Here is a 23,569-nt window from a genome sequence, read left to right on the forward strand (position 1 = left end):
ATCAGGCTCAGTGTCTCTTCTACCCACCTTTGGAATCTACAAGATATTGGAAACTGAATCATGCTCCTGTCTCAGCTGCTTCAAAACTGATGTACAGATCACATGAGGCCCAAGTGGTCCAAACCTCACACAGTTCTGCTATCATTTTATGTCCTCGCTTCCAAACACACACACCTATGCACTAAAATAAATTATCTTGTCTGAAAACCTCAGAGAAGACATTTTTCCTGGGTTGCCTAGAAATGGAAATACAACTTAAATGCTCTCCTTCCTTCACAACATGCTACTGTCTCAGACGCATATGGAAAGTTTGTGTGGAATTATCCAATGGCTCTTATACCATCCAAATCTCTCCTAACAGAGAGCAACATTCCAGCCCATCCCTGAAGAACCCAGTAAAGATGAAAAGGCACAAAAACTGCCAGAGAGTAAAATGATGTTTTACACAGAAGCCAAGAGAATGAAGAAGTCACCTGAAGGAGACAATTGGAAAACACCACTATGATACAGTAGACACCTGGGCAGACATACCTGTTGATCAGGTATGGATCCTGTCTTCACCTGAAGTGACCTTTCCCTGAATGACTGTAACTTGCAGACCCAATAAAGAATAGATATAGATATATACATACACCTAATACACAAAATGTTTGTAGCCTAAATTACATCCCCTTGCCAGGAAGCCCCAACCCTTAATTTTACCTGACTGTCTTGGGTACTTTGACCCTTTAACTCTGAGGCTGAAAGAGGATCCCTTAATTCCTACAGGTATGGATTAGCTGTTTTAAATGTTGGGTTAATTTCAATTGCTCAGGAATATTTACTGATTCCAAAATCAATTTACTCCCACTTTCCTGATCCTGTCAACCCCTCCCAACCTTTCATGCTGTCACTAAACCCAAAAAGAAGGCCAACTTTGGAGCAGGGAAACGGGTTTTTTGTTTAATAAAATCCTGTTTCATACTAACCTGTCCGTGATTGTGGACTGTGTGCCACTCATTGGAGCCCTGGGCAAGGAGTCGTCTTTTTATCCAATTTGCATTTTACTCTTCTCGCAGGGATCTCCCCACATATGTTGCCCCCCACACATAAAGCAGTGTTTGAGATCCAGCCTTGCTCCAGAAGAGACATGCACAGAAGGCAAAGTCAGTTCAAAAACACCTTCGCTCAGTCAACCAGAATATCCAGATCAAAGGGACTCTTAAAAAAAAAAAAAAAAAATCCAACACCACACACAAGTTCTCCCAGGGGCAAAAATGTCCCAAAAGGTAGAGAAAAATCTTCAAACGTGATAGATCCTCAGAGGGTCCGAACCTTTAAATGCCGGGGAAAGGGTGGTTATGGGGAGATCCTGATTTGAGCCCAAGAGACGCCTTTGTTAACAGGGCCCTACAAGGGTATCTGGTCCTCTATTTACCTTCCCTGGGGTGACAGGGCTCCACTCCCAAACCACCAGGGTGGGTAATCCTATGGATTATGGGGGGTACTTATACACACCCTGACCTATAGGGAAGCCTCCACAACCCCCTTATGGGATTATACGGGGTGCCCCGCGACCGGTCACTCTCGGGGTGCCCCCTCCGGACGTCGGGGTCCCTTATCTGGGGGTGCCGGGGTGCGGCTCACAGCCCCCCCGCGCCCGCGGCTGCCTCTCCTCCTGGGGGCGCAGAGCGGGGCCCATGTCCCCCCCGAGCAGCGGCTGCCGGTGTCCCCCTAGGGCTCCATCTCCTCCAGCCGGGCTGGGCTCCGCTTCCCCTGCGGGGCGGGGGGGGGGGGGGTCCCCGGGTCAGGTCCGCTCCGCTGGCCGGGATCTCGGGCCCCGCCGCCAGCGGGGTCCCCCCGCCGCTCCCCGCGGTCCGGGCCCGGCTCGGTAGCGCGGCCCACTGGGGTCTCTCCGTCCGGTCCCCGGATCCTGGCCCGGTTCGGTGTCCGGTCCGAGCGGGGTCTGGCCCCGCGGCCTGGAGGAGCGGGGTCTCCGGCCGCTCTGTGCGGCCCCGGCCCGGTTCGGCTCTGCGCCCGCTCCCAGCTCGGGGCCGCCGCCTCGGCCGGCCCGGTTCGGTTCGGTTCGGCCCGGTTCGGTTCGGTGCTCTCGCCGGCCGGGGGGCTCGGGCCGCTCCGGTTCCGCCCGGCTCGTCCCTGGCCCGCTGCGGCTCTCGGGGCTCCGGGCCCGGCTCAGAGCCCGGCGGGTGTCGCGGGGGAGCCGGTCCGGTTCGGGTCCGGTTCCGATCCCCCGCCCCGGGCTGCGGCGGCTTTTTTGTGTGTCTCTTACTTCTGGGAGCCGCGTCACCCTCCCCCCCCCCCGCGCGGATCCCTGCGCCGATCGCCTCACCGCCCTGCCCGGCGCCTCCGCCGGGAGCTGGGCTGGCAAAGGAGTCCCTCGCTACACACAGCCCGAGAGAGAGAGGCGGGGGGAACCCCTTATACACACTGCAGGGGATGCCAAGCTCCCCTACCCAGCATGCTGCAGAGGAGGGACACGGGAGCCCCCAGTGCACAGTACTGAAGTGGTCTGAAAGAACCTCCCCCATCCCTAAAGCTGGGTAGAAAAGGGACCCCTCCCCAAGGCAGTGCGGATAGGGAAACCCACGACCACCCCAGTGCACTGAAGAGAAGTAATCCCTCCACCCCAATGCAATGCAATAAAGCAAGGGTAGTCAAAGGTGCACATTTCTTGGTCAAGGTCTAGTCCAGGTCAAGACTCCAGAGAAAATAATAATAATAAAAACCCAATCATGATAATAAGGAAATAAAAGATGTCAGGGTCCATTCAAAAGCATCTGGTGGTCCTGATTTGGCCCATGGTCCACCTATCAACTACCCCTGGAGTAAAGGCATCCTTGCCCCTGAATGCACTCCCAATGAAACAATGGGCAACTGAGGCATAGTATCTAAGACCAGAAGGTACCACTAGCACTGAATGCACTGAGGAGAGGGGATCCCCCACCTCAATCATATGCAGATATGGACCCCCACATCCCAAATGCCCTGAAGCAAAGGGGATTTCCCCCACCCCAATGCAATGTAGAGTCAGAAACTCTCCACACCCCTCCGGAATGCACTGAAGAGATGAGATTCCCTCCCCTCTCCGCCCCCCCATGCACTGAAGAGCTGGGATCTTCCCATCCTAATTCACTGCAGAGATAGCTGCCCCACCTTATCCCTAATAAAGGCAAAAAGATTGACTTCGTGATTTTTTTTTTTGGGAGGGGGGGGGGAAATCGGTGCCTAGGAAACTCTTTCCCCTCCCACTGATGGGCAAAGTTTTCAGACATAAAATAGATGCCTAAAGTTAGGCTCTCAATCTCCATATTTAATGTTGCTCCCATTGAATTGAGTTGGAGTTGCGAGCACCTCTGAAGAATCAGGCCCCAAGGTGTCTCAGGAGGTGGGGAGTGCCCAAAACTGGAGACACCCTGAATCAATTACCCCCATTGGAAATAGCAGCCTTGATGGCTTCCCAGACAGTAAATGGATTTTCTTTCCTATTCTAAGAGCTAAGTATTAATAGCTGTTTCCTTCCAGTGAGCTGTATTACCATTTGCTAAAAATATTTCTCTTGCCGCCTTCAAAGCTCTCCCTTAAGCTACACTTCATCAAACTATCCCTCCTTTCCCCATTTCTATCCACCCACACCCTCCCTTTTCTGAACAGCTACCCTATGCTTGGTTTTGTCATGTCTTACGCAGCTCATTGGCTCTTTGGGACAGGGAGGGTCTATTGCTGTAGCTGATGCTCTGTAAAGTGTGAAATTGTGGCAGTGGAGAACCATTGTGTGATAAGTAAATACATAAACTAAAATAAGAGGGTACCCATAGTACCAAAGTAGGAATGGGAATAATAGGATGCTGTAATTACCAGAGCTTTTTGTGGCTATACATCACAGTGCTAATGCCCCTCATCTGGGCATATCACATTTAATCAATTCTCGGCCCTTGCAGGGGCTTTGGTTGCACCTTGAGCCCTCCTCTTCTCGGCAGATGACACCTAATAGTTTTGTTGCCTGAGCGGTGTAATACTTTGGGCTAATTCTGGTTTGGGGGCTTGCTGGGAGGGTGCAGGGGGTGGTAGTGGCCCGTGATAAACAGGAGGGAAAACTGGATGAACTCTAGTGGTACCTTCTGCTCTTGGATGCTTGGTTTTCTGATTGTTTCACTGGGAGTTATTCCTGTGGGTGGGGAGAAAACCTACTACTGCCCCTAGACCAGAAGGGAGCTGTGCACCCTCATCCCCTACTAAATATTCCAGTTAAGGGCCTCACCCTGCTCCCATTGACATCAAAGGGCACAGGATCAAGCCATAAATTAACCCTAATGCCCATTCTCACAATTAAACTTTCAGGGACATGGTTCTCCCTCGCTTGTTTCCCAAACAATCCCCATCTCTTCAGTCCCTAAAACTACAGCTTCCCTGACACATCATTTTATGGTCCCCCCAGCATTTATAGAATATACTAGGCTTGGGGAGAGGTTTAAAATTTGCGCATCAGTTTGCCCACCTGGTCCTGTTTGTGTCTAAACTCTATTGTTAATGTCTGGTAGCACAGACTGTACAGGCAGCACACCATAAATAATAACAATAAAGCCAGCAGCTGAGTTCTGTATTATCTAACCCTACATACCCACCACTCCTCCTCATCCCCACCCCTATTGGTACCAAGCGTCCACCCAAGTGCCATGTTTTTAAGTGCCAAAGATTATTACCCCTATACTACAAGTTCATGAAATTCCATTACCATGTGTCATATTGCCAAGGATTCAAGCTATTACCATATTACCAAGGGGCAAGAGTTCATGCAATATGCCATGGGTGCATGGCAATGCTCCATTAGCAAAGTTTGGTGGCAGCACCTAGTCTCCCACACTCAAGATCTTAGCAGCAATACTTTAGTATCAGGAGTGCCTATCAGTCTTTTCTTACCAAATGCCACAGGATTGATGTACACACTGTTTTGGCAAGCATCAAACGCTCGTGGCGAGGCCAAAGCGACTCAGGACACTGGCCTGTTACCAGATCACTAGGGATATAGCCCAGTGCCCTGCAGTAAATAAGCTACAGTACTGTTTTACCTTGTGGTATAACGTTTTTCACCAGGGATCAGGTTAGCGTGAGCCAAGAGACCGTATTAGTGTCTAATTAACTTCTTCTTTCAAAACGATTCATTGCAAGAGGGGAAGTGGGGAATGAAACCATTCTCTAGATGATGCATGACATTTGCATAGGCACGAAAAAGATCTATATTTTCCTTGTGATTTCCTTTCAGCTGATGATGCGGATGTCATGATCTTAGAGAAGGTGGGGTTCTGGGAAACCCCGTGCCTGATGTCAGGGCTGGTAATTGCATATTAGGCTGTGTTGTCCTTTTATTTTATTTCTTTAACGTATTTTATTGTGCATGACAAAATAATCACATTACAACAACAATTAGCAAGAGGAAAACATCACCAGCATCATAACCAATCTCAGAGGGCCATAGCCTCCTTGCAGATCAATCCATACCTGGATCAATCACTCGCTAGATCTTTAAGTTGGTCTGGCTGGATTTTCATTTTTGGCCCATCATTGGCGATCTTATCATGCCATCACAGCTTTTGGCAACCACAGTTGCTGGCCGGGTAGCAGCATTCCTGCTGAACATGCTTCGTAATTTGCTGGTGTTCCATCTTAATATGTCTGTAACAAGAAAGTGTACACACACATACAGTAAGGATTATTACAGCCTCAGCTGGAATAAATCTGCATAGGTCCATCCAAATCAATGAAGCTAAATTGATTTACACCTGCTGAGGGCTTGCCTCAATGTTTAAAAGAATCATTCTACAAACACACCCCCACGCTAAAGAAGAAGTACGAATTTCCATGTAAGACACTGTTCTCTCCTAATGGTTCACATAGACATTTTAATTTTTAATTCACCAATTAAGAAGGGAAACATCTAATCAGAACAAGCCCTTATGCAAGTACTGTTTATCTTTTTAGCAAATGTTGATTTTGTTAGGAACCAATGGTGCATGCCTTCAAATGTAACGTTTATTAATTTAATACCTGTGTTTATTTATGAGGTTTCTGCTGCTTGAGCAGTTTAACAATGTGAAATCCAGCAGCTAAAATCAATAAGCAATTACACTGTGCACTACCAATTAAAATAGATTTTTTTTTGGCTATAAAAACCTCACTTAGCCTACAATTTACAGTTAGTACCGTCATAGAAACATAGATTAGAAACAGAAAAGGGCTATTAAGTTATCTAATCCATTTCTCCAGGGCAATACAAGGTTGTTCTGTATAGCATATTCTCCCATGTTCAGACCAGAAGTAAATGTGTCAAAGAACTGGGAACTTCTTTCATTGAAGGATATGTGTCCCATGGACCAGAACTCCTCAGCTGGTGTTGCAGTAAAGCATGGTATAAGAAGAACAACTCCTCTGAGGCCTTTTATATTGGACTCCTGGAAATACAAACGCAAGTCAAAATGGTTACGCAATGTTTATTTCTGGAAAGAAAAGAAAGAGATCCAATCTACCTTACTACAATGGCTCACACTAGGAACCTGTTGCCATCTGCTGGAACATCCCAGCATCACAATTCCCACCTGAAAACCTCCCATCTAGCCAGGGGACCCATTTTAAAAGGAGATCCACACTTTTGCAATGAGTCTTTTAATCAAACTTCAGATTATGGAGTTTATGGGAAACCTAGTCAGTGCAGTTCACGAACACTCTAGGGTTCAGCTCTGAATTCACTGGGCCAGACCCTCAGCTGATGTAAATTGTCATGATTCTATTGACTTCAACTGAGCAAAAGCAATGTCCACAAGTTGAGGATCTGGTCCATTGTGGTTTGGTTGGTGTGCCTGTGTACATTGTGACCTTTAAGATGCCAACTGCCCCTACACACAATAATCCAAACCAACCACAAGAGCAACTTTGGGAGAATTATTTGAGCTGGATCTACTTACATGAGTAGTGAATCTGGATCAGTAAGTTAGAAACTTTTTTTGGAGGTGGTAAAAAAGTCAGAAAAATAACATTTTGCAAAGTTTTTCCCCAAAAAATCAAATTTGGACAAAAATTTCATTTTTTAACTTTTTTTTTTTTTTTAATAATAGCTCTATAGCTAATTGGGGAAAAAACAGGAAAAATGTGCAAAACTCTATTTTTATGTGCTGTCAAAATTCTAATTTTGAAGAATTATTTCTCCCTAACATTTCAGATGTTGAAAATTTTTGACCAGTTGTAGTTTCCTTATTTTTGGTAGCCAGTATATGCCCCTGTCAATTTGGCTGAGGTATTTATAACATTTCTGGCCATTTCCTTTCCACCGTTCATTGTAGAATAAATATAAACATCTCTTTCTTTTGTAGGTCTGTTTGGTTGTCTTCATTTGTATTATTCTCAAAAATATTAAGAAAGCGTTAAATTAAAAAAAATCAGCATAAGGAAGCATTTCAAGCTTTAACCTTGGCCTTAGTATAAACATAGCAAGAAGTTTAATTAAAGAGATTCTGTTTATGAGGAATCTACGTCCTCACATTCTGTACATTTTTAACAGAGAGAGTAATTAACCATGATATGATGGTTTCTCCATCACTTGCAGGATTTAATTCAAGACGGGGTATCTTTCTAAAATATGGTCTAGCTCAAACAGAAGTTATTGCCTTCAAGGAGAAATCATGGGTGAGGTTCCTTTGGCCTGTAATTACTGGAGATCAGACTACATAATCATATTGGTCCCTTCGGTCTTAAACTCTTTTAATCCTAATTCCATTTAGGGTAGAAGCATGTGTGAGATTTTGAGAGGAGAGAGGTTTACCCCTACCATCCCCAATAATCTATGGGATTAAGGCCTCAGCTGCCGTTAGGTGATGGATTTAGAATCGGTGATAGAAAACACTGATATTTTACATTTAAATTACACCATTTATTGCAAACTATACACCGCACCAGTTAAGTGCAGCAGTCTCTGGCCGGTGACAGCTCTTTGGGACCCTCCACAACAGAGTGTGAAGGGGAAATTCTGCCTCTGGACACCAGCGGAAACACTTAATATTACACAATGTGCCTTAAGCTTTTAACACTTAAGACCAACAGAAAGGGCCTTGGTTTCTAAGGCCTCATCCTTGACTTTTTAACAGTCTCATGTAAGAGTCTCCCACACACTGACCTTAAGTTGTCAAGGAAGGATGAAAGGCTGAGGCAATGCTGCTAGCATTTCAACCTGCTATGCCGTGAAGTTTACGTAACACAGACTGGATGCTTAGATAGACCGTCCCCAGCATTCTCTCTGGCTACAGAAGTGCACCCAAAGGGAACATAGCATGAGGATCTGAAACAGAGCAGCTAGGCAGTCAAGTCAATCCATTTGTTTCAACTTGCAAACAGATCTATCAGCAGCTCTTTAGCTATTTTCACTTTGCAATGCAAGAATCCGCCGTAGCTGAATCATCTGCTGCCAAGCCAACTGCTCCCCACAAATCACAATGCTGGGTCTTACCAACCTACTGATTATGTTTAAAAACATGGACAGCAGTCCCTTGACTGTAAGTGGAAGCTCTCACCACAGCCTGGCTTTGTGGCATAGAGCAGTAAGCACTGCCTTTCGCTGGCTCCAAAATGCAATTGATTATATTAATTTTCCACGCAGCTAGCTAGTTGCCCCCCTGTTGGGAGTAGGTTAAGGCTGGTTTTGCTCTCACGCTTAGCACAGCTTAAATCTTCCTGCCTTATTGATTTCGGTAACTGTCTGAGCTTCGATTAAATCGAGCTCACCTGTGCATTATCTAATCTGCTCTGAGCTAGGGCTTGGTTCAGTATTCTTTGATCCCAGGGAACTTACTTGGGGGTTATATCCTTCTGAGCCAGTTGGGAATTTACTTTGAACTTGGCCTTTTGCTGAGATTTACTTTCTGAGACAGCTTTAAGCTATCTTCGATGCTATGGCCAGAAGCAAGACAGCCATGTATCTAATGAACCTAACTATCAAGCCATCCACAACTCAAAAGGGGAGATTCTACAGCCAGACATTTGGCTGTTGCTTTTATCCTCATGTTGACCTAGACAGGATCTGTTTTAGAAGCTGATATGATGCCTGATCAGTCACTATTAAAAGCCATTTTGATGCAATCAGGAATTTGGGGAAGGGGATGGGTGGAAGTGCTATTGTGCATATAGCTATGTAACTGATTTTTTTTCTATGCTGCACCTTTAAAGGGCCAATGGCTCTGCTGTCAGCAGCAAGCTATTCTGTGTTCATTTCAGCACACACTGCTAGCAGAGACATACACAGGAGTGGTCTATGCTTCAACACTTTATCAGCAGACTATGTTAGTTAGGAGTGTGATTTTTTCAATCATATGACGATGGTGGAAAAAGCCATAGTGTAGATGCTGTTGTGGTGGTCTAAATGTGACTTATAATAGTATTGCTTATTATAGGTCCCAAACTAAAATAAACTATACTGGTTTACACATTTTTATATGGATAGAGCTGTGTCTACACTAGAAGGGTTTTGCTGCTTTAACTACACTGCCATAATTAAAGCAGCAAAACATTTTAAGTATACACAAGTCTCCACACACTGTGCTTTCTGTCATGGAGCCGTTCTTTTTGTTGTCTTTTAAGGGCTCGTGCACATGGGGACGCTCAGGAAAATTAACCCAAATTAACTTTTAAAGTGGATTAGTTAAACCACATTAAATCCTTATGTGAACACAATGATTCAGAATTAAAGTGGCCTTCATTCGATTTTTATTTCCAAACTTTCCCGAGTGTCCCTGTATAGACAAGCCCTGAAATCAGCATGCTTCTGACTAGAAGTGTGAGTTGGCTTGTGTTGTTGTTGCAGAGCTGGAAAATAATACTATCTCCAATCATGTACAAGGACAGTCAGATGTGCTGGAGGGGTTGAAACCTTTTGACAGGAGTCTCAATTAAAGACAACACTGTACTTGTCAGGAAAGTTATCCCAAAAGCTATACCTTGAGGTATTGGGGATGGCATAAAAACTGACAATTTCTCCACTTCTGAATTAATTCTGAATAAAAAGTTCCTTTCCTTCAGGGGGGCTGAGAGCCATTGAACCAAACTGTAAACACTGTATATGATGGAAACCACTTCAAACCAGGGGGTGCAGGAGCATCCTCAGCACCCCTAATTCCAGCATCTATACTCTCCTTTTAATTAAAGCATTTTATGGTCATCTTAGTTAAAAACCTTCTAATAAGCAACTTGAGCAGGTCTGTATTTAAGGCCCAATTCTGTTCCCACCAAATCAACTGCAAAACTCGGATTGTAGTGTGATGGGAGCAAAGTCAGGCTCATGCACATCAAAAGCAAACCACTCCTAAAATGGGAAGAGGATTAGGCCCATAAAAAACTAATTCCTTCTATGCTAATTCACTAGAACACATGCACACTATGATTTAGAAGGAGAAAAGTGCCGATACATTGGGATAATCAAAAGAGTCCCTCCTTGCCCAGAAATTGCTCATGCAACTCAAGGCTGACGCAGACAATTTCTCTCTTTGCAATTTGATTTCTTTGGAAATGGCACCAGACTTTGCAATTTTATTTCCAGCCAAGCTACACAAAGTCTGGAAGGATCAGAAATGCATTCAGGACTTTCATGAGGCTTAAAACATTCTCTCATCTTTCATAGCCAAGAAACAGACCTGCTGACAGTGCTGGTATTAAGTCTAGACTCTAACGTCTTAAAACATTCAGCTTTTTCATCAGTGCCTGGGCCACTGTTGCAAGGGAATAAAGCCCTGAATATTATAAAATACCAGCCTCTTAAAACATAAATATGGGGATCAGTTACAGAAGTATGGCAGAGGATTGAAAGGGAAGGTTTTATATATATGTATGCTAGGGCCAACAGTGGTAATTTGGGTGGGGGGGGAAGGCTTTTTAAGGCAAATGGAGAGGTATAAAATGAGATGGGTTTCAGCAGCATTGGAGAACCCAGTGTGATCCATGAACCCCTAAATGCCATCTGGGAAGGGGGTTACAAGAATATCCGGATTCTGGTATATACATTCTGGTTTACCAAAGAGCATCAGGTGAGGTCTTAAATGAAAGCCAAGGTCACACTGATTTCACAATGATATTAACAATGTATGTACAGATACCAGGTCAAGAGTTACATACGTCTACTGAAAATGTGCTTTAAAGTCTGCATCAAGGCAGAGTTGACAAACAGGTTTTCTGCCAGATAAAATGTTTTTTGACCGGTCTCTCTGTCAGCAGGTAAACTAAGCATTTTAAGCCAACACAATGGCAAATTATTTACATGTGAAATCAACGGGGCGGGTGGGGGAGATGTGAAATCAACAGGGAGGCAGCACACTGGAGAATGAGCCACAGGGAGGTTAGCCTGTTGAGTTTAGTCTCTAGAAAGCATGTTAGTTTTGTTTTATATGTAACTGTTTCCTTCCATTATCCATACACACTCTCTCTTGAATAGTTGATAATAAGCTTGTTGTTTTCACTATAACTATATCTAAGTGCTGTGATGTTAAGTCAGGGGCTGACCCTGAGCTGAATCACACAAAGCGGGGTGCACCCTGTTCCCTTGGTGGAGACAAGCAAATGTAGTGTTTCTGTGGGTGTTCAGTGGGTAAGAGGCTGGACACCTCAGTTCCAAAGGGGCCCAGGGACTGGAGTGCACTGATTGTTAGCCTGCATGGCACAGTAAGGGCTGGCCTAGCCCAGAGGTGAGTGCATGGGTAGCTGACAGGCTGCTGGCGTCAGGGAGCTGATACCCGTTAAGCACAAGCAAGTTTTTCTCATGCTGGAGACGGCGGCGGGGAAGGCTACAAGGTGACTCTCAATCCTGGGTACCCTGAAAACTGTCACACCCACCGCTTGCTTGCATGTTCCCCCCACCAGCTCAGGGCTAGATTCTGCTCTGTGCCTCTTAAGAGGTGCCACACAGACAATAAAGCCCGGGTGTACGTCATCACGCCATCTTTGCACCCTCCAGATTCTGGGCCACTGAGGAGGCTGCAGTGGCCCCCAGCATAAGTTAGAACAGCCCCGAGGAGTGCTCAAACACACAGCAGCTTCCTCAGGGCTGTCTACGGGCCGTGCAGCAGGCAGCCCAGAATTCACATAGTGCTGAATGCGACGAGTACGCTCATCCTCGAGGCTGGGACTTGCAAGGGTCAAGGCGGCATAGGGCTGCCTGCCTTGGATCTACACCAGTGCTGTGCCAGGGGAATTTGCTCCCAGTTGGGGCTCTTCCACAGCGCTACATTGCTGGGGCAGCCTGGGGGCCAGAATCCCCCCCTCCATATGCTGCGGTGGAAAACCTCCCGAGTGGGCCCAGATACCTGTAGATGGCCTCATTCATTCTGACCAGCTTTGGGACCTTTATTCTCTTCCTGAGATGAGCCATTCTCACTCCTTGTTTTCTCTCCACAACACTCCTGTGACTTAGGCTCTAGCCTCCTTTTACAGATGGAGACACTGAAAGACATGGAGGTAAAGGGACTTGCTCACAAGTCCCTTAATGAGACACTGGCAGAGGCAGGATTGCACGTCCAAATACTTGATCCATTGATTGGTGGGTATGGATCCCAAATGCTTTACCCATCCAGCGGTTCTCAACCAGGTGTCCGAGGCCCCGGGGGGCCACGAGCAGGTTTCAGAGGGGCCGCCAAGCAGGGCCAGCATTAGACTCGCTGGGGCCCAGGGTAGAAAGCCAAAGTCTCCCTTAAGGGGTTGAAGCCTGCGCCCTGAGCCCCACCACCCGGGGCTAAAGCCAAAGCCTGAGCAATATAGTTTAACGGAGGCCCTGTGGCACGAGGCTCCAGGCAATTGCCCTGCTTGCTATCCCCTAATGCCGGCCCTGGCTTTTACACACCAAAAAACAGTTCATAGAATCATAGAATATCAGGGTTGGAAGGGACCTCAAGAGGTCATCTAGTCCAACCCCCTGCTCAAAGCAGGACCAATTCCCAACTAAATCATCCCAGCCAGGGCTTTGTCAAGCCGGGCCTTAAAAACCTCCATGGAAGGAGACTCCACCACCTCCCTAGGTAACGCATTCCAGTGCTTCACCACCCTCCTAGTGAAAACTGGCAGCCAGTATTTTACCTTCAAAAGAAGAAACTGCATTAAAGAGAGAGAGAGACTCGGTTCCTTGTATAGTTAAAGTGTCTTTATTTTATAAAATGTAATAGAAAGCTTCTACACCATCCACCGGTGGAACATTAATAATTATTACACAGTAATTCAAACACAAGTTAGTATTTCACACTGGTCCCACACATCTGTTCCAGACACCATGGGTTAGCCCTTCTACTCAGTGTAATTTGGGACATTCTCTCCCACCATGTGCTTCACTCAGATGGCAAGGTATCTTCCCTCTCCCTGGGTCCATGATTCTGCACTTGTGCCCACTGCAGGCACTACAAGGCCTTTGCTAGAAGCATTCTTGCCATCTCTTTTCTGCAAAGCCACTGTCAATTACTCTTTTTGTCTTCGGGCACCCCTGTATAACATTCTAAACAGCCTCATCAGAGGCTCTGCAACAAGTCCCCTTTCTGCTCTCGGAAGCACAAATAAAGGAACTCCTTGGCCATTACAGCTCATATTTTTCTAAGTGCACACCGGCTCGTGCAAAGTGCCTATCTAATTTGCACGTGCTACTACTTCCACTGCACGCACCACCATGGCTACTCGACCATTTGTGCATGTAACGGCATCAACTTTGAATGCAACTGCACACCAAACTTTTCTGAAGATCTAGGTCTCAATCCAAACCATCAGGTCTGCGCATGGAACCATTCCTGGCCGGCAATTAGAACATACCAGGCTCAGCTTTCTTCTAAGCCTACTTGAGACTCCAACCTTCAAGCCTTCCCTGCACAAACCCTTTATTGACTGATGAGAGGTCCACACAAAAAGATTTTCAGGTTCAGGCCCACTGCAGGAGGTGGTTGAGACTCCAGACATACTCCTGTAGTCACCACGTGGGCAAACAACCCCACCACCCTCGCTTTAATCAAACAGAAACTTTACCTGAGAAGAGATTGCAGGACTGGCCCCTAAATATATTTCCAGTTCACAGTAGCAACTGGTACCTCTCAGAATCCTGCCTGTAAACACTGTTCAAAAGCATCACATCCCTCTGGGGTTTTGTGATTTGAGTAAGCCAGGGATTGAGAAGTGCTATGTTTGAGTTAGAAAGTTTAGTCCCAGTTATAATTCATAGTTTATATACCCTGGGGGAAAGTTCTCAAATCACAGCAGTAACACTCTACACTTATACAGCACTGCTCACCAGAGACCTGAAAGCACTCACCATAGGTGGGTAAAGTGCTTTACTGTTGATAAGCCTCAAGACACCCCTGTGAGGTAGGTCAATATTATACCCATTTCATAGATGGGTAAACTGAAGCAAAGAGGTCACATGACACACAGGTCAGTGGCAGGGCCAGGAATAGAACCCAGGAGTCCTGATTACCACTTACCTGTGCTAACCACCTACCTCCCTTCAAGAGTGAACATTTGTATCACTGCACCGAGCAAAACAGGTGGAGTTTCCCTTTGAGGGCTGGCCTGCCCTTCTGTCAGCTCTGTTCACCTGAAGCTGGCATGTGGCAATTCGCTTGTCAGTTCTTTGGTTGCAACAGGTGACATCTACAGGAGAACTGAAATATGAACTGTAGATTCGTGCATGGCGGAATCCACACGTAAAAGGGCCAGGATCAAAACCAAATTGTGCTTAAGAGACTGCAGCGAGACAAACACAACAGCATCTGAAAACTGGAACACAGTTTCCCCAACACAGCAGAATCTGTGCATGGGGCCAATGTCAGCAACACAGCTTTCCTATGTACAGGTCAGCCGGCTATCACAAAGGCAACACTAGGCCAGATTCTGGTTTCAGATACACTGGTTTAAATCCACAGTGGAAATGCATTGCCTTTACTCTAGGTTAACCAAGGTCAGGATCTGGTTGTTACTCTGCGAGCTGCCAGTCTCATCCTACTTAAAGATTTAGGTTTTTAAATGAATTTACTGCTGGAGAGAGATGTTGGTTTGACCAGCCTTAACTATGTCATTTATCCACAAGTTAGAGCACGCTAAGCAGCAAAGCAAGCTTCCTCTGTGCTATCCCCTGTCCCTGGACAGATGGGAAACATCGCAAAGGGGAATTCGGTCTCCATGGGCAGATCAGCCCACCTCCGGAGACAGCCAGCAAGTGGGGCAGTTATAGCCCCTTGCTGATGTGGCTTTTTGTGATGGGAGCAGTTAGACACCTGACTACTGGAGAGGGAACCGAGAACAACATTGTGAGTATCGTTTTTAACGATCAGGGGTGGGAAGGAGTGAGCTGGGGGGAAAAGCCATTGTAAGCTCTTCGCGTCAGAGACTGCCTCAGTGTGTGTGTTTGTACAGCACCTAGTACACCGAGGCCTCGATTCTGGGCGCTACTGTAACAGAAATAACAGAAATAAATAAATTCATAAAGAATTACAAGCAACCAGAAGAAAAATAATACTGACTCACTTGCATTCTGGCTCAACCGCCAAGCTTCTCTCTTCCAAAGGAAATGCCAAGATAATAATAAATATCTACCACATTTTGCATATACAGACCCCCTTTTACCCAAGAATCTGAAAGTGCTTCACAGAGGTGTGGATCAGCCTCATTATCCCCACTTTACAGATGGGGAAACCGAGGCACAAAGAGAGCTAAGCGACTCACCTTGCGAGTTGGTGGCAGAGCCAGGAATCCTGACCCCTAGTTTCCCCACGCCAACCACTAGACCACACCTCTTCTGAGCAGGAAATCAGAGACACACTAGGTGCGTGCACTGTGCAGTACATTGAACACGGAGACCTAGTGCTTGATCTTATCTCCTTCAAGATTAGATCAGTGCTGAAGGAGTCAGCCACTAACACTGCAATTTACACCTGTGCTGATGCACTGGCAACTGCTTTAATTGTAAATTAAGCCCTTTCCCCACTCACGCAGTTTGCTATATGTCTACATACGTACAGCACACCTCTAATCCAGTCTCTTCCAGGTAACACTCCCCAGACTCAATGCATTGATGGTGTAACTCCACTGACTTCAATGGCGTTACACCAGGGATGCACTTGGCTCAGTTCTCTCTAATGTTAAATGGCTCATCTCCCAAGAATGACCTTCCAGTCCAGGGGCTCGATCCCCTTCTTGCAAGATCGTGAACTTGGAGTCCGCAGGGTTAATGACTCTTCAGATAGCCGTTTGTTTCCGAGTACAGCTCCTCGTTCCTCCGGCTCCTCCAGGCATGGTACTTCTTCATGCTTTTCCTCCTAGCGAAGCGGCAAATGCTGACCATGAAAACCCAGGAGACCGCGTACATAATCACCCCCCCCACCTTAATGAACCACCTGGGCTTGGGTGACACAAGCTCGCAGTACATGAGCCAGGCCCCGACCCCGATCCGCACGCCCGTGAAGAGGGCCACGAAGAAGAAATCCACCACGTCCCCCGTGAAGCTGTGGTAGAGCCCCATCTCCCGCAGGAACCAGCGGGCCTGCAGCAGCGGATTGGTGATCTCGCTGCCAAAGATGACGGCGTTGACTTCAGCAGCCGACTCACCCAGGGCCAGAGACACTGTGATTCCCAAGATGCTCACCATGTGATGGGCCAACATCAGAGCACCCTCCGCCTGGAAGTATATGCACCAGCCCAGGTCGAAGAGGAAGTAGCCCAAGCTCAGGCACAGCCCGTGCACCTGGAGGGTTGTGTTCGGGGACCCTGGAAAGGAAAGACACCAGCTGGTACATTAAAGTGAGGAGACGCCAGGCAGGCAGGATCTGCAGAAGGGGCAAGGTGTTCTCCTCCAGCAATGGCCGCTTCGCCTGGCACTGAGCAAGGGAAAGCTGAGGAAGTCACAATAATGGCCTCTATGCTTGCAAAACACCTCCCATCCCAAAGGAGCCCAGAGAACATTACAGAAACACGCCCCCCCCTCCATGAATCACCTCCCTACCAAATGTAGCAAGGCCTCCTGTGGAGGGCAGAACTCAGATGCACGCTGGCACAGAATACTGCAGGGAGCGGGGAGGAAAATCCTCCCTGTAAGCGACAGCTCTCCTCCACCATGGGGAGCGATGACATTCACAGCAGACAGGACCGCAGCTTTTAAGAGCGGGGCCACCTTGCCAGTATTCAAACCTGTGGTTCCAGAGGGTCATAGGCCTGACTCCCCGCAGCACTAAAGCCTCTTTACACCAGTTAGGTTGGCAGAAAGGGGTTGCAGGGCAGAGACAAGCCCCCCTCCCCCACACACCCTGGGAATATCTCCAGTGCAGGGACCTCGTATGACCAGCATTGAGCTAGCAGCTCCCCTCCACAGGAGTGCCAGGTACGGGGCTGTTCTGGCGTGGACAGGCAGGGGCAGAGGGGTTGGGAACAGGAGGTGGGATTTTTATGTCCCCATTATTCTGCATCCCTGCAAAAATGCCACAGGGGCCTTTGAAGAAAGAGCACAAGTTAAGGCAGCCCTCTCACAGATGCACCAGCTGTACTGGCCCCTGGCAGCCTCTGACCAGGGGAGGCAGAAACTGCGCCCCACTCTGTCCCTGCACCGGTGCATGAAGCTGCCCCTGCATATTTGGAAACTGATGCCTATAACTCTAGACCATCCCCTCTGCCGGAGTCACACTGCTTATAAATGCTTACCAGACAGCTACTAGCCAGAGGCTGATAGGCGAGATGAAGGTGGAACCACAACAGCTATGTTCAGAGCCCTTTCCCCTGCAAATCACTACCTGAAATCCTCTATGTCTGAAATGGGGAAGGAAGTCCTGGGATTCCTACTAGGGCATACCAGCTGTGGGTTCAGAGATTTGATACATTAGAAGCCCCCCCCAGACAGCTGCAATCTAGCAGGACCTTCCTTCTCTCTCTTCCCATGTTAGGGAGGAGTTCAGTACTTTCTCTCTCACCATGATCAATCAGCCAAGGTTTATTTGTGTCCTCCTTTGTGAATAGCTCCGGAGCCTCCTCTACCACTACGCAGAACTTTTCCAAGTAGCAGAGTGAAATTAACAAGAGGTTGTTAAGTTTCACTGCAGCTGCTCATAATCTTGTGGGCAGGGGTGAGGAGTGTCAAGAATTCTGTCCATTTCACACTGCTGTTGCCTAGGCAAAGCTATGAACAGCAACAGAGGCACTTGGGCTGTCTATCTGCACTCAGGCAGGCAGCACTGCATTGGGTCACATTTGGAAGACTGTCTTTGCAACCATAGAAGCTTTTTTTTTTAAAATGGAGGTTTATATTCTTCAGAAGAATATGAAATAATCCCCCTCCCTGTACAAACAAATCAGGGTCAGTTTCCTACTCACTAGCAGGTTTCTCATATTCCTCACATGCTTGGTGAGTGGCAGCTTTAGTGCAATAATATTACTTTGCCCTCACACCCATTTCATAAGCCGTGTACACCAGTTACACGCTGAACTTGCCCCAGAGGCTTCCATGGGATTAGCACCTACTTACTTCAGTCTGCTTTGGGTGCATAAATGAGAGATCCCAGCCTTGAGGAGTTTAAAATCCCCAGCAAAATGCACAGATACAGTGCAAACAAAGGAACAGGGAGAGTTAGCCATAGCCAATCTGATGGCAGGGCAGGGGAGAGAAGTGGGTTTGAATGAAGCCATTCCAGAGGGAGCAGGCTGCAAAGAGACTCAGAGTGAGACCAGAAGAAGGGGACAAAGGGAGCACTAACAACACTAATTAGATTCCTCCCTTCCTGGCACCAATTACATTTGACTGGAGATGGAGCCCAAGAAGGAAACAGCCAGCAAGATCCACTGAGGAAGATGGGTGGGCTCCTGTTGCTCAGAAGACACCACTCTCTGCCATGACTCATGAAATCAGTAGCCTGAGGGCAAAACCCCCATAACACACCTGGGTGAGTCAAAGGCCAGGGGCCATCGATAAAACCAATGTAAGCAGAGAGGCAGGTGGCGAGGACACCGTGGGTCAGAGTGACCAGCCGGCAGCTCCACTCATAACTCCTGTGCTTATACCGATGGCAGAACCAGGTGTAGAGAGACAGCCAGGAGATCAGACTGCAGGTCACCCGGAGGGGCATAGAGGCCATCATCCTAGGACAGGGCAGGGAGACAGAGAAAGATTAGTTAATCTAGTCACATGCAATGTCAATTGGCTCCATCACATCATTTCCAGACTTACCACTAAGTTGCTCTGACAACTCCTCTGTATAAATTAGTATTTTCTGCTGCTTGTTATAACAAATTATTTTGAAGGCACCTGCTGCCATAGCACCAGAGCATGCAGCAAATCCTATTAGAGCTGCCACCTTCTCTCCTCCCCTGCCTCAGACAGAACCATTTTACTCAGGTAAGGCACCATCGCAGGCAATGGGCTAGAATACAATAAGTAGCAGCCTCACCAGCTCTCAAATTGCTTCCCATAAGAGGGTCAGCATCATAATCTCCATTTTTCAGATGGGGATCCTGAGCTACAGAGCGGTGATGTGAATTACCCCAGGTCACACTGCGACTCATTGGCAAGGTTTGGAATGTAAGGTCTCTTGCCTCCCAATTCTGGAACAGGCTACCATCTATTGCCAGGGAACCCTCCGTGACTCTGTTAGGAGGAAGCCTGTCTGAAAGAAGTGTGTCCTGCAGAGAACCCCAAAGGTGATGAGAATTAGACCCACTAGGAGTGAATTCCAGTGGCTGGCCCAATATTGAGAAAGCAGCCCATGGGGAGTGCCAGCTGAAGCAACCTCACCAGTCTTACCTGTTGTGGGGAGGTGTGTTGTGAGAGATGCTCTTCTAGGCCACTAGGTCCTAGCCCAGTTGGGTCCTTAAAGACCAGGACTTGGAAATGGACCCATTATCAGACTGGCAGCCAGAGTAGAGTGCAGAGCACGGGTGGGATGTGTTCTCAGCCATCTACTCTACTTAAGTGGCAGGCTCCTGCATTCTGAAAAAGTTTTAAGACTGAGCTCCAAGTATAAGAGTCATCCCTGGGCCTCAACTCTTCTCCTCCCGTGCCTTCTGCGCCTGAAAGGTCTGCCCGTCACATCACCTGCCCTGCTTTGTAACATTGCTCATGGAGGGCAGCATCTCAATTCCACCTCTGCTGGAACAAGAGAAATATTTTGCACTCCTACAGGACTTGCCACCTGAGGAGTGCTGCCTGTCACAAACATTAAGCAGGCCTTCCAACACTTCACAATACCCATTTCCAGATGTGTACACAGGATACATAGACATGGGCAAGAATTTCACCTGACCCCTATAATCTCCTTCCACTTTGACTATTGGACCACCTTTCCCTTTTGAGTCCTAGTTCTCCACATTCCAGCACACCCCCTTTTCTCACATACGTAAAGAAGTCTGACCACATCACCCCTCTTCTGACAACCGGTTCCCCCTTCATCTCAGGGCACAGTTCAAAATTGCTCCTCATCTATTTGAAAACCCTCTACCAGATCTTCTCTGCTACTCACCTCAGTTCAGCTAGCACCCGGCCTCTTCTGTCTCTTCAGCACTGCTGGCATGAGCTCCTGCCATCTGGAGCAGCCTCCCAGGATCGCTTCGCCGATTCTCTATCTAGCTTCAAATCTCATCTAAAGATACGCGTGTTTTCCTTTGCCCTCTTTGACTGCTGTGGGTTTTTCCCTCCCTCTGATAGTTAATGGTAATTTTGCAAAACTAAAGCATTTCCTGGATACTTTGTGTGAAAGATGCTCAACAAAACAAAGCTGCCTTTTAAAACATGATAATTACAGATTTTTCTTTAAACACACGCACTCCACATGTGTAACTTCATAGGTACCGACATGCTGTTTAAGCCTCTCCTTTAGTGGTGTAGAAAGTAAGCTCTGTTTTAAGAGCAACTTACAATTACTGTGCACTGCCACAGCTGGTGGTGGTCATATAAGGCAGCACTTGAAAGGCGAACAATCTGTGCAACCCATGGGAAACTATCCAAAAGTGATCCTACCCCCAGCCCAGCTATCCCTCCTTATTTGTATTACAATAGCGCTGAGGGGCCACAGACAGGTACTGTACAGACAAGAATACAGCCTCTCCCCCAGAGAATATACAATCTAAGTGCATGACAGAAAGCAACATGTGGATGAGAGATAAACAGCATGGAGCAGTAAGTAAGTAATAATAATACATACTTGTCTAGTGTAACTCTTATCAGTAGATCGCAAAGTTTAACATAAGAAGGAAACATCTCAACTCACCCCTGCTTACCCATCCTGCTCACTGCACCCAAAAACCGCTCACATTGGTTCTTCCTGTGACCCTGAACCCACAATCCTTTGCAACCCCCAAAGCATTGAGAGGATAATATGGATATAAGGAATAGCCAACATGGATTTGTCAAGAACAAACCATGACAAGCCAACCTAACTTCTCTCTTTGACAGTTACTGGCCAAGTAGATGGAAAAAAGCTGCAGATGTGATATATCTGGATTTTACTTAGGGGGTTGACAAAGTGCCACATGAAATTCTCATTAGCAAACCAGGGAAATGTGGTCTAAATGAAAGTACTGTCAGGTGAGCACACAACTGGTTGAAAGACCATACTCAAAAATCAGATCAACTGTTCGCTGTCAAACTGGGGGAAGGAACCAAAGGGGGACTCAACAGGGGTCAGAATTAGGTCCAGTACCATTCAATATTTTCATTAATGCCTTAAATAACAGAGTGGAGAGTACACTTACAAAATTTACAGATGACAGCAAGCTGGGATTTCTCCCATTGACAATCCACGCCTAAGTGACTTAGAATCATAGAAGATTAGGGTTGGAAGGGACCTCAGGAGGTCATCTAGTCCAACCCCCTGCTCAAAGCAGGACCAACACCCAACTAAATCATCCTTGATTTGGCCAAAGTGTCACAGAGATTGCATGGAGGAGTCAGGAATTAACACTGGATCTCCTGAATCCCATCCCAGTACTGTAACCAGAAGAAAGACCTTCCTCTTCAGGATAAAATATATCATACCAGGGAGCTCCATCTCCCTACTGCTGCTCTCCCGCCTCACCACAACATCCTCCAATTTACTTTACATTCAGTCTAAACTCAAAATGTTAGAGGGTGAAGGAGAGTTCACAGTTTTTCCATCTCTCCATCTGTTATAGCAGGAGCTTTCACACTTGCTATCTGGTCACCCTACCAGGAATAAATGTCTGATCCAAAGTCTTGGGAATAAATGGGTGCTCCTGTTTCTTTTGAATGGGGCAGGTAGCTATCACTCCGAGATATTGCTGAGGGAAAGGGGGTAGAGAGCTGGGATTAGTGAGGGCCGAAAAAACTCTAGTGGCACAAGGCAGGACTTGTCCATCTAGTTTGAGTCTGACTCTTAGCTCAGAGACCAGGGCTCACGCTTTCCCTACATGACATGGAAAACAGCAGAGGGGGCAAGAGAGGAATGAGACGAAATTGCACAGAAAGTTGAGGAAGGAATCTTCAGGGCATGAATCACCTTTGGGGCCAGCCCAGAGCCTATGGAAAGACCAGCACTGAATAGAGCGAAATAAATGTCATTCCCAGAGGGAGCCTGTCATGCTGGAAGCTGGCCAATACCATTCGGCTCGTCCTAGCACCAGGCTGAGCCGGAGGATGCAGCCAAAATAATACACTGGGCAGGGAACACGGCACAGACAGGCGGCACCTGATGAGCCTCTGAATAAGCAGGACGTTGGAATAACATCCCGACCCGCTGAGCCAGGAGAGAGTTTAGGAGCAGCTGATCACTGTATCCTGCGTGATGCAAGGGGCAGCAGAGCTGGATCTCCTCTCTCTCTCCACCCCGGGGGGCTCCCCAGTCTCAACAGGAAGCAGCTCCCAATGCCGAGGGTCTCTTCCCCCAACCTGTACTAACCAGAGCTGAGAGAGATGGGGAACTCCTTATTGCCACCCTGCGCCCGAGCAGGATGAACTAGTGTGCGCCTCCCTTGGTCCGGAGAGATGGGGACCCCCGTGCACCCCCTTGAGCCGGAAAGCTAGGGACCCCCATGCGCCCACTTTAGTCTAGAGGGATGGGGCCCCCATGCATCCCCTTGGTCCGGAGAGCTAGGGTCCCCCGTTGCGCCCCCTTGAGCCGGAGAGCTAGGGACCCCCGTGCACCCCCTTGGTCCGGAGAGATGGGGTCCCCGTGCGCTCCCTTTGGTCTAGAGGGATGGGGCCCCCCATGCACCCCCTTGGTCCGGAGAGATGGGGCCCCCGTGCACTCCCTTGGTCCGGAGAGATGGGGGCCCCCGTGCGCTCCCTTGGTCCGGAGAGATGGGGACCCCCGTGCGCTCCCTTTGGTCTAGAGGGATGGGGCCCCCGTGCGCCCCTGGGTAGCTGAGTTCCATGCGCCCTTGTCCCGGGGCTGCCCGTGCGCCCCAGCTGGCCCGGAGAGTTGGGGAGTCCCGGGCGCGCCTGGCGAAGTTACCTGGCCAGAGCTCCAGGCCTCAGCCGGGATCCTGCTCAGTTCCTCCGCCCCTGTAAGCAAAGCGTCTCTCGGTAACAGGAACCACAGAGCGCCGCGCAGGAGGCTCCGGCAGCCGGCTGCTGACAGAGAGGATC

The 23,569-nt window shown here is 47.8% G+C and overlaps 2 protein-coding genes across 4 annotated transcripts in view; both read right to left on the minus strand.

The window, feature by feature from the left end:
• The window catches only part of ARHGEF12 (Rho guanine nucleotide exchange factor 12), a 98,653-nt gene extending 96,377 nt beyond the window's left edge, over positions 1-2,276 (minus strand). For both annotated transcript variants that reach the window (XM_054005739.1, XM_054005738.1), the window contains exon 1: positions 969-2,276. In XM_054005739.1, the coding sequence (XP_053861714.1) occupies positions 969-1,000 (32 nt within the window). In that variant the 5' untranslated portion in view covers positions 1,001-2,276. The remainder of the gene's footprint in view (positions 1-968) is intronic.
• A 10,861-nt stretch (positions 2,277-13,137) lies between these two features.
• LOC128823504 (TLC domain-containing protein 5-like) lies at positions 13,138-23,501 on the minus strand. Of its 2 annotated transcripts, none has more exons than XM_054005829.1 (3): positions 23,436-23,501; positions 18,911-19,110; positions 13,138-16,755 (listed from the first exon to the last, which is right to left on the minus strand). In XM_054005829.1, the coding sequence occupies exons 2-3, from the start codon at positions 19,107-19,109 to the stop codon at positions 16,217-16,219; spliced, it is 738 nt and encodes a 245-aa protein (XP_053861804.1). In that variant the 5' UTR covers position 19,110; positions 23,436-23,501; the 3' UTR covers positions 13,138-16,216. The 2 variants fall into 2 exon arrangements, with proteins under 2 accessions (XP_053861804.1, XP_053861803.1); XM_054005828.1 differs by having other exon boundaries at positions 19,772-23,463.
• Positions 23,502-23,569: the final 68 nt, after the last annotated feature.

Source organism: Malaclemys terrapin, chromosome 15, assembly GCF_027887155.1.
Source record: "Malaclemys terrapin pileata isolate rMalTer1 chromosome 15, rMalTer1.hap1, whole genome shotgun sequence".
NCBI lineage: Eukaryota > Metazoa > Chordata > Testudines > Emydidae > Malaclemys > Malaclemys terrapin.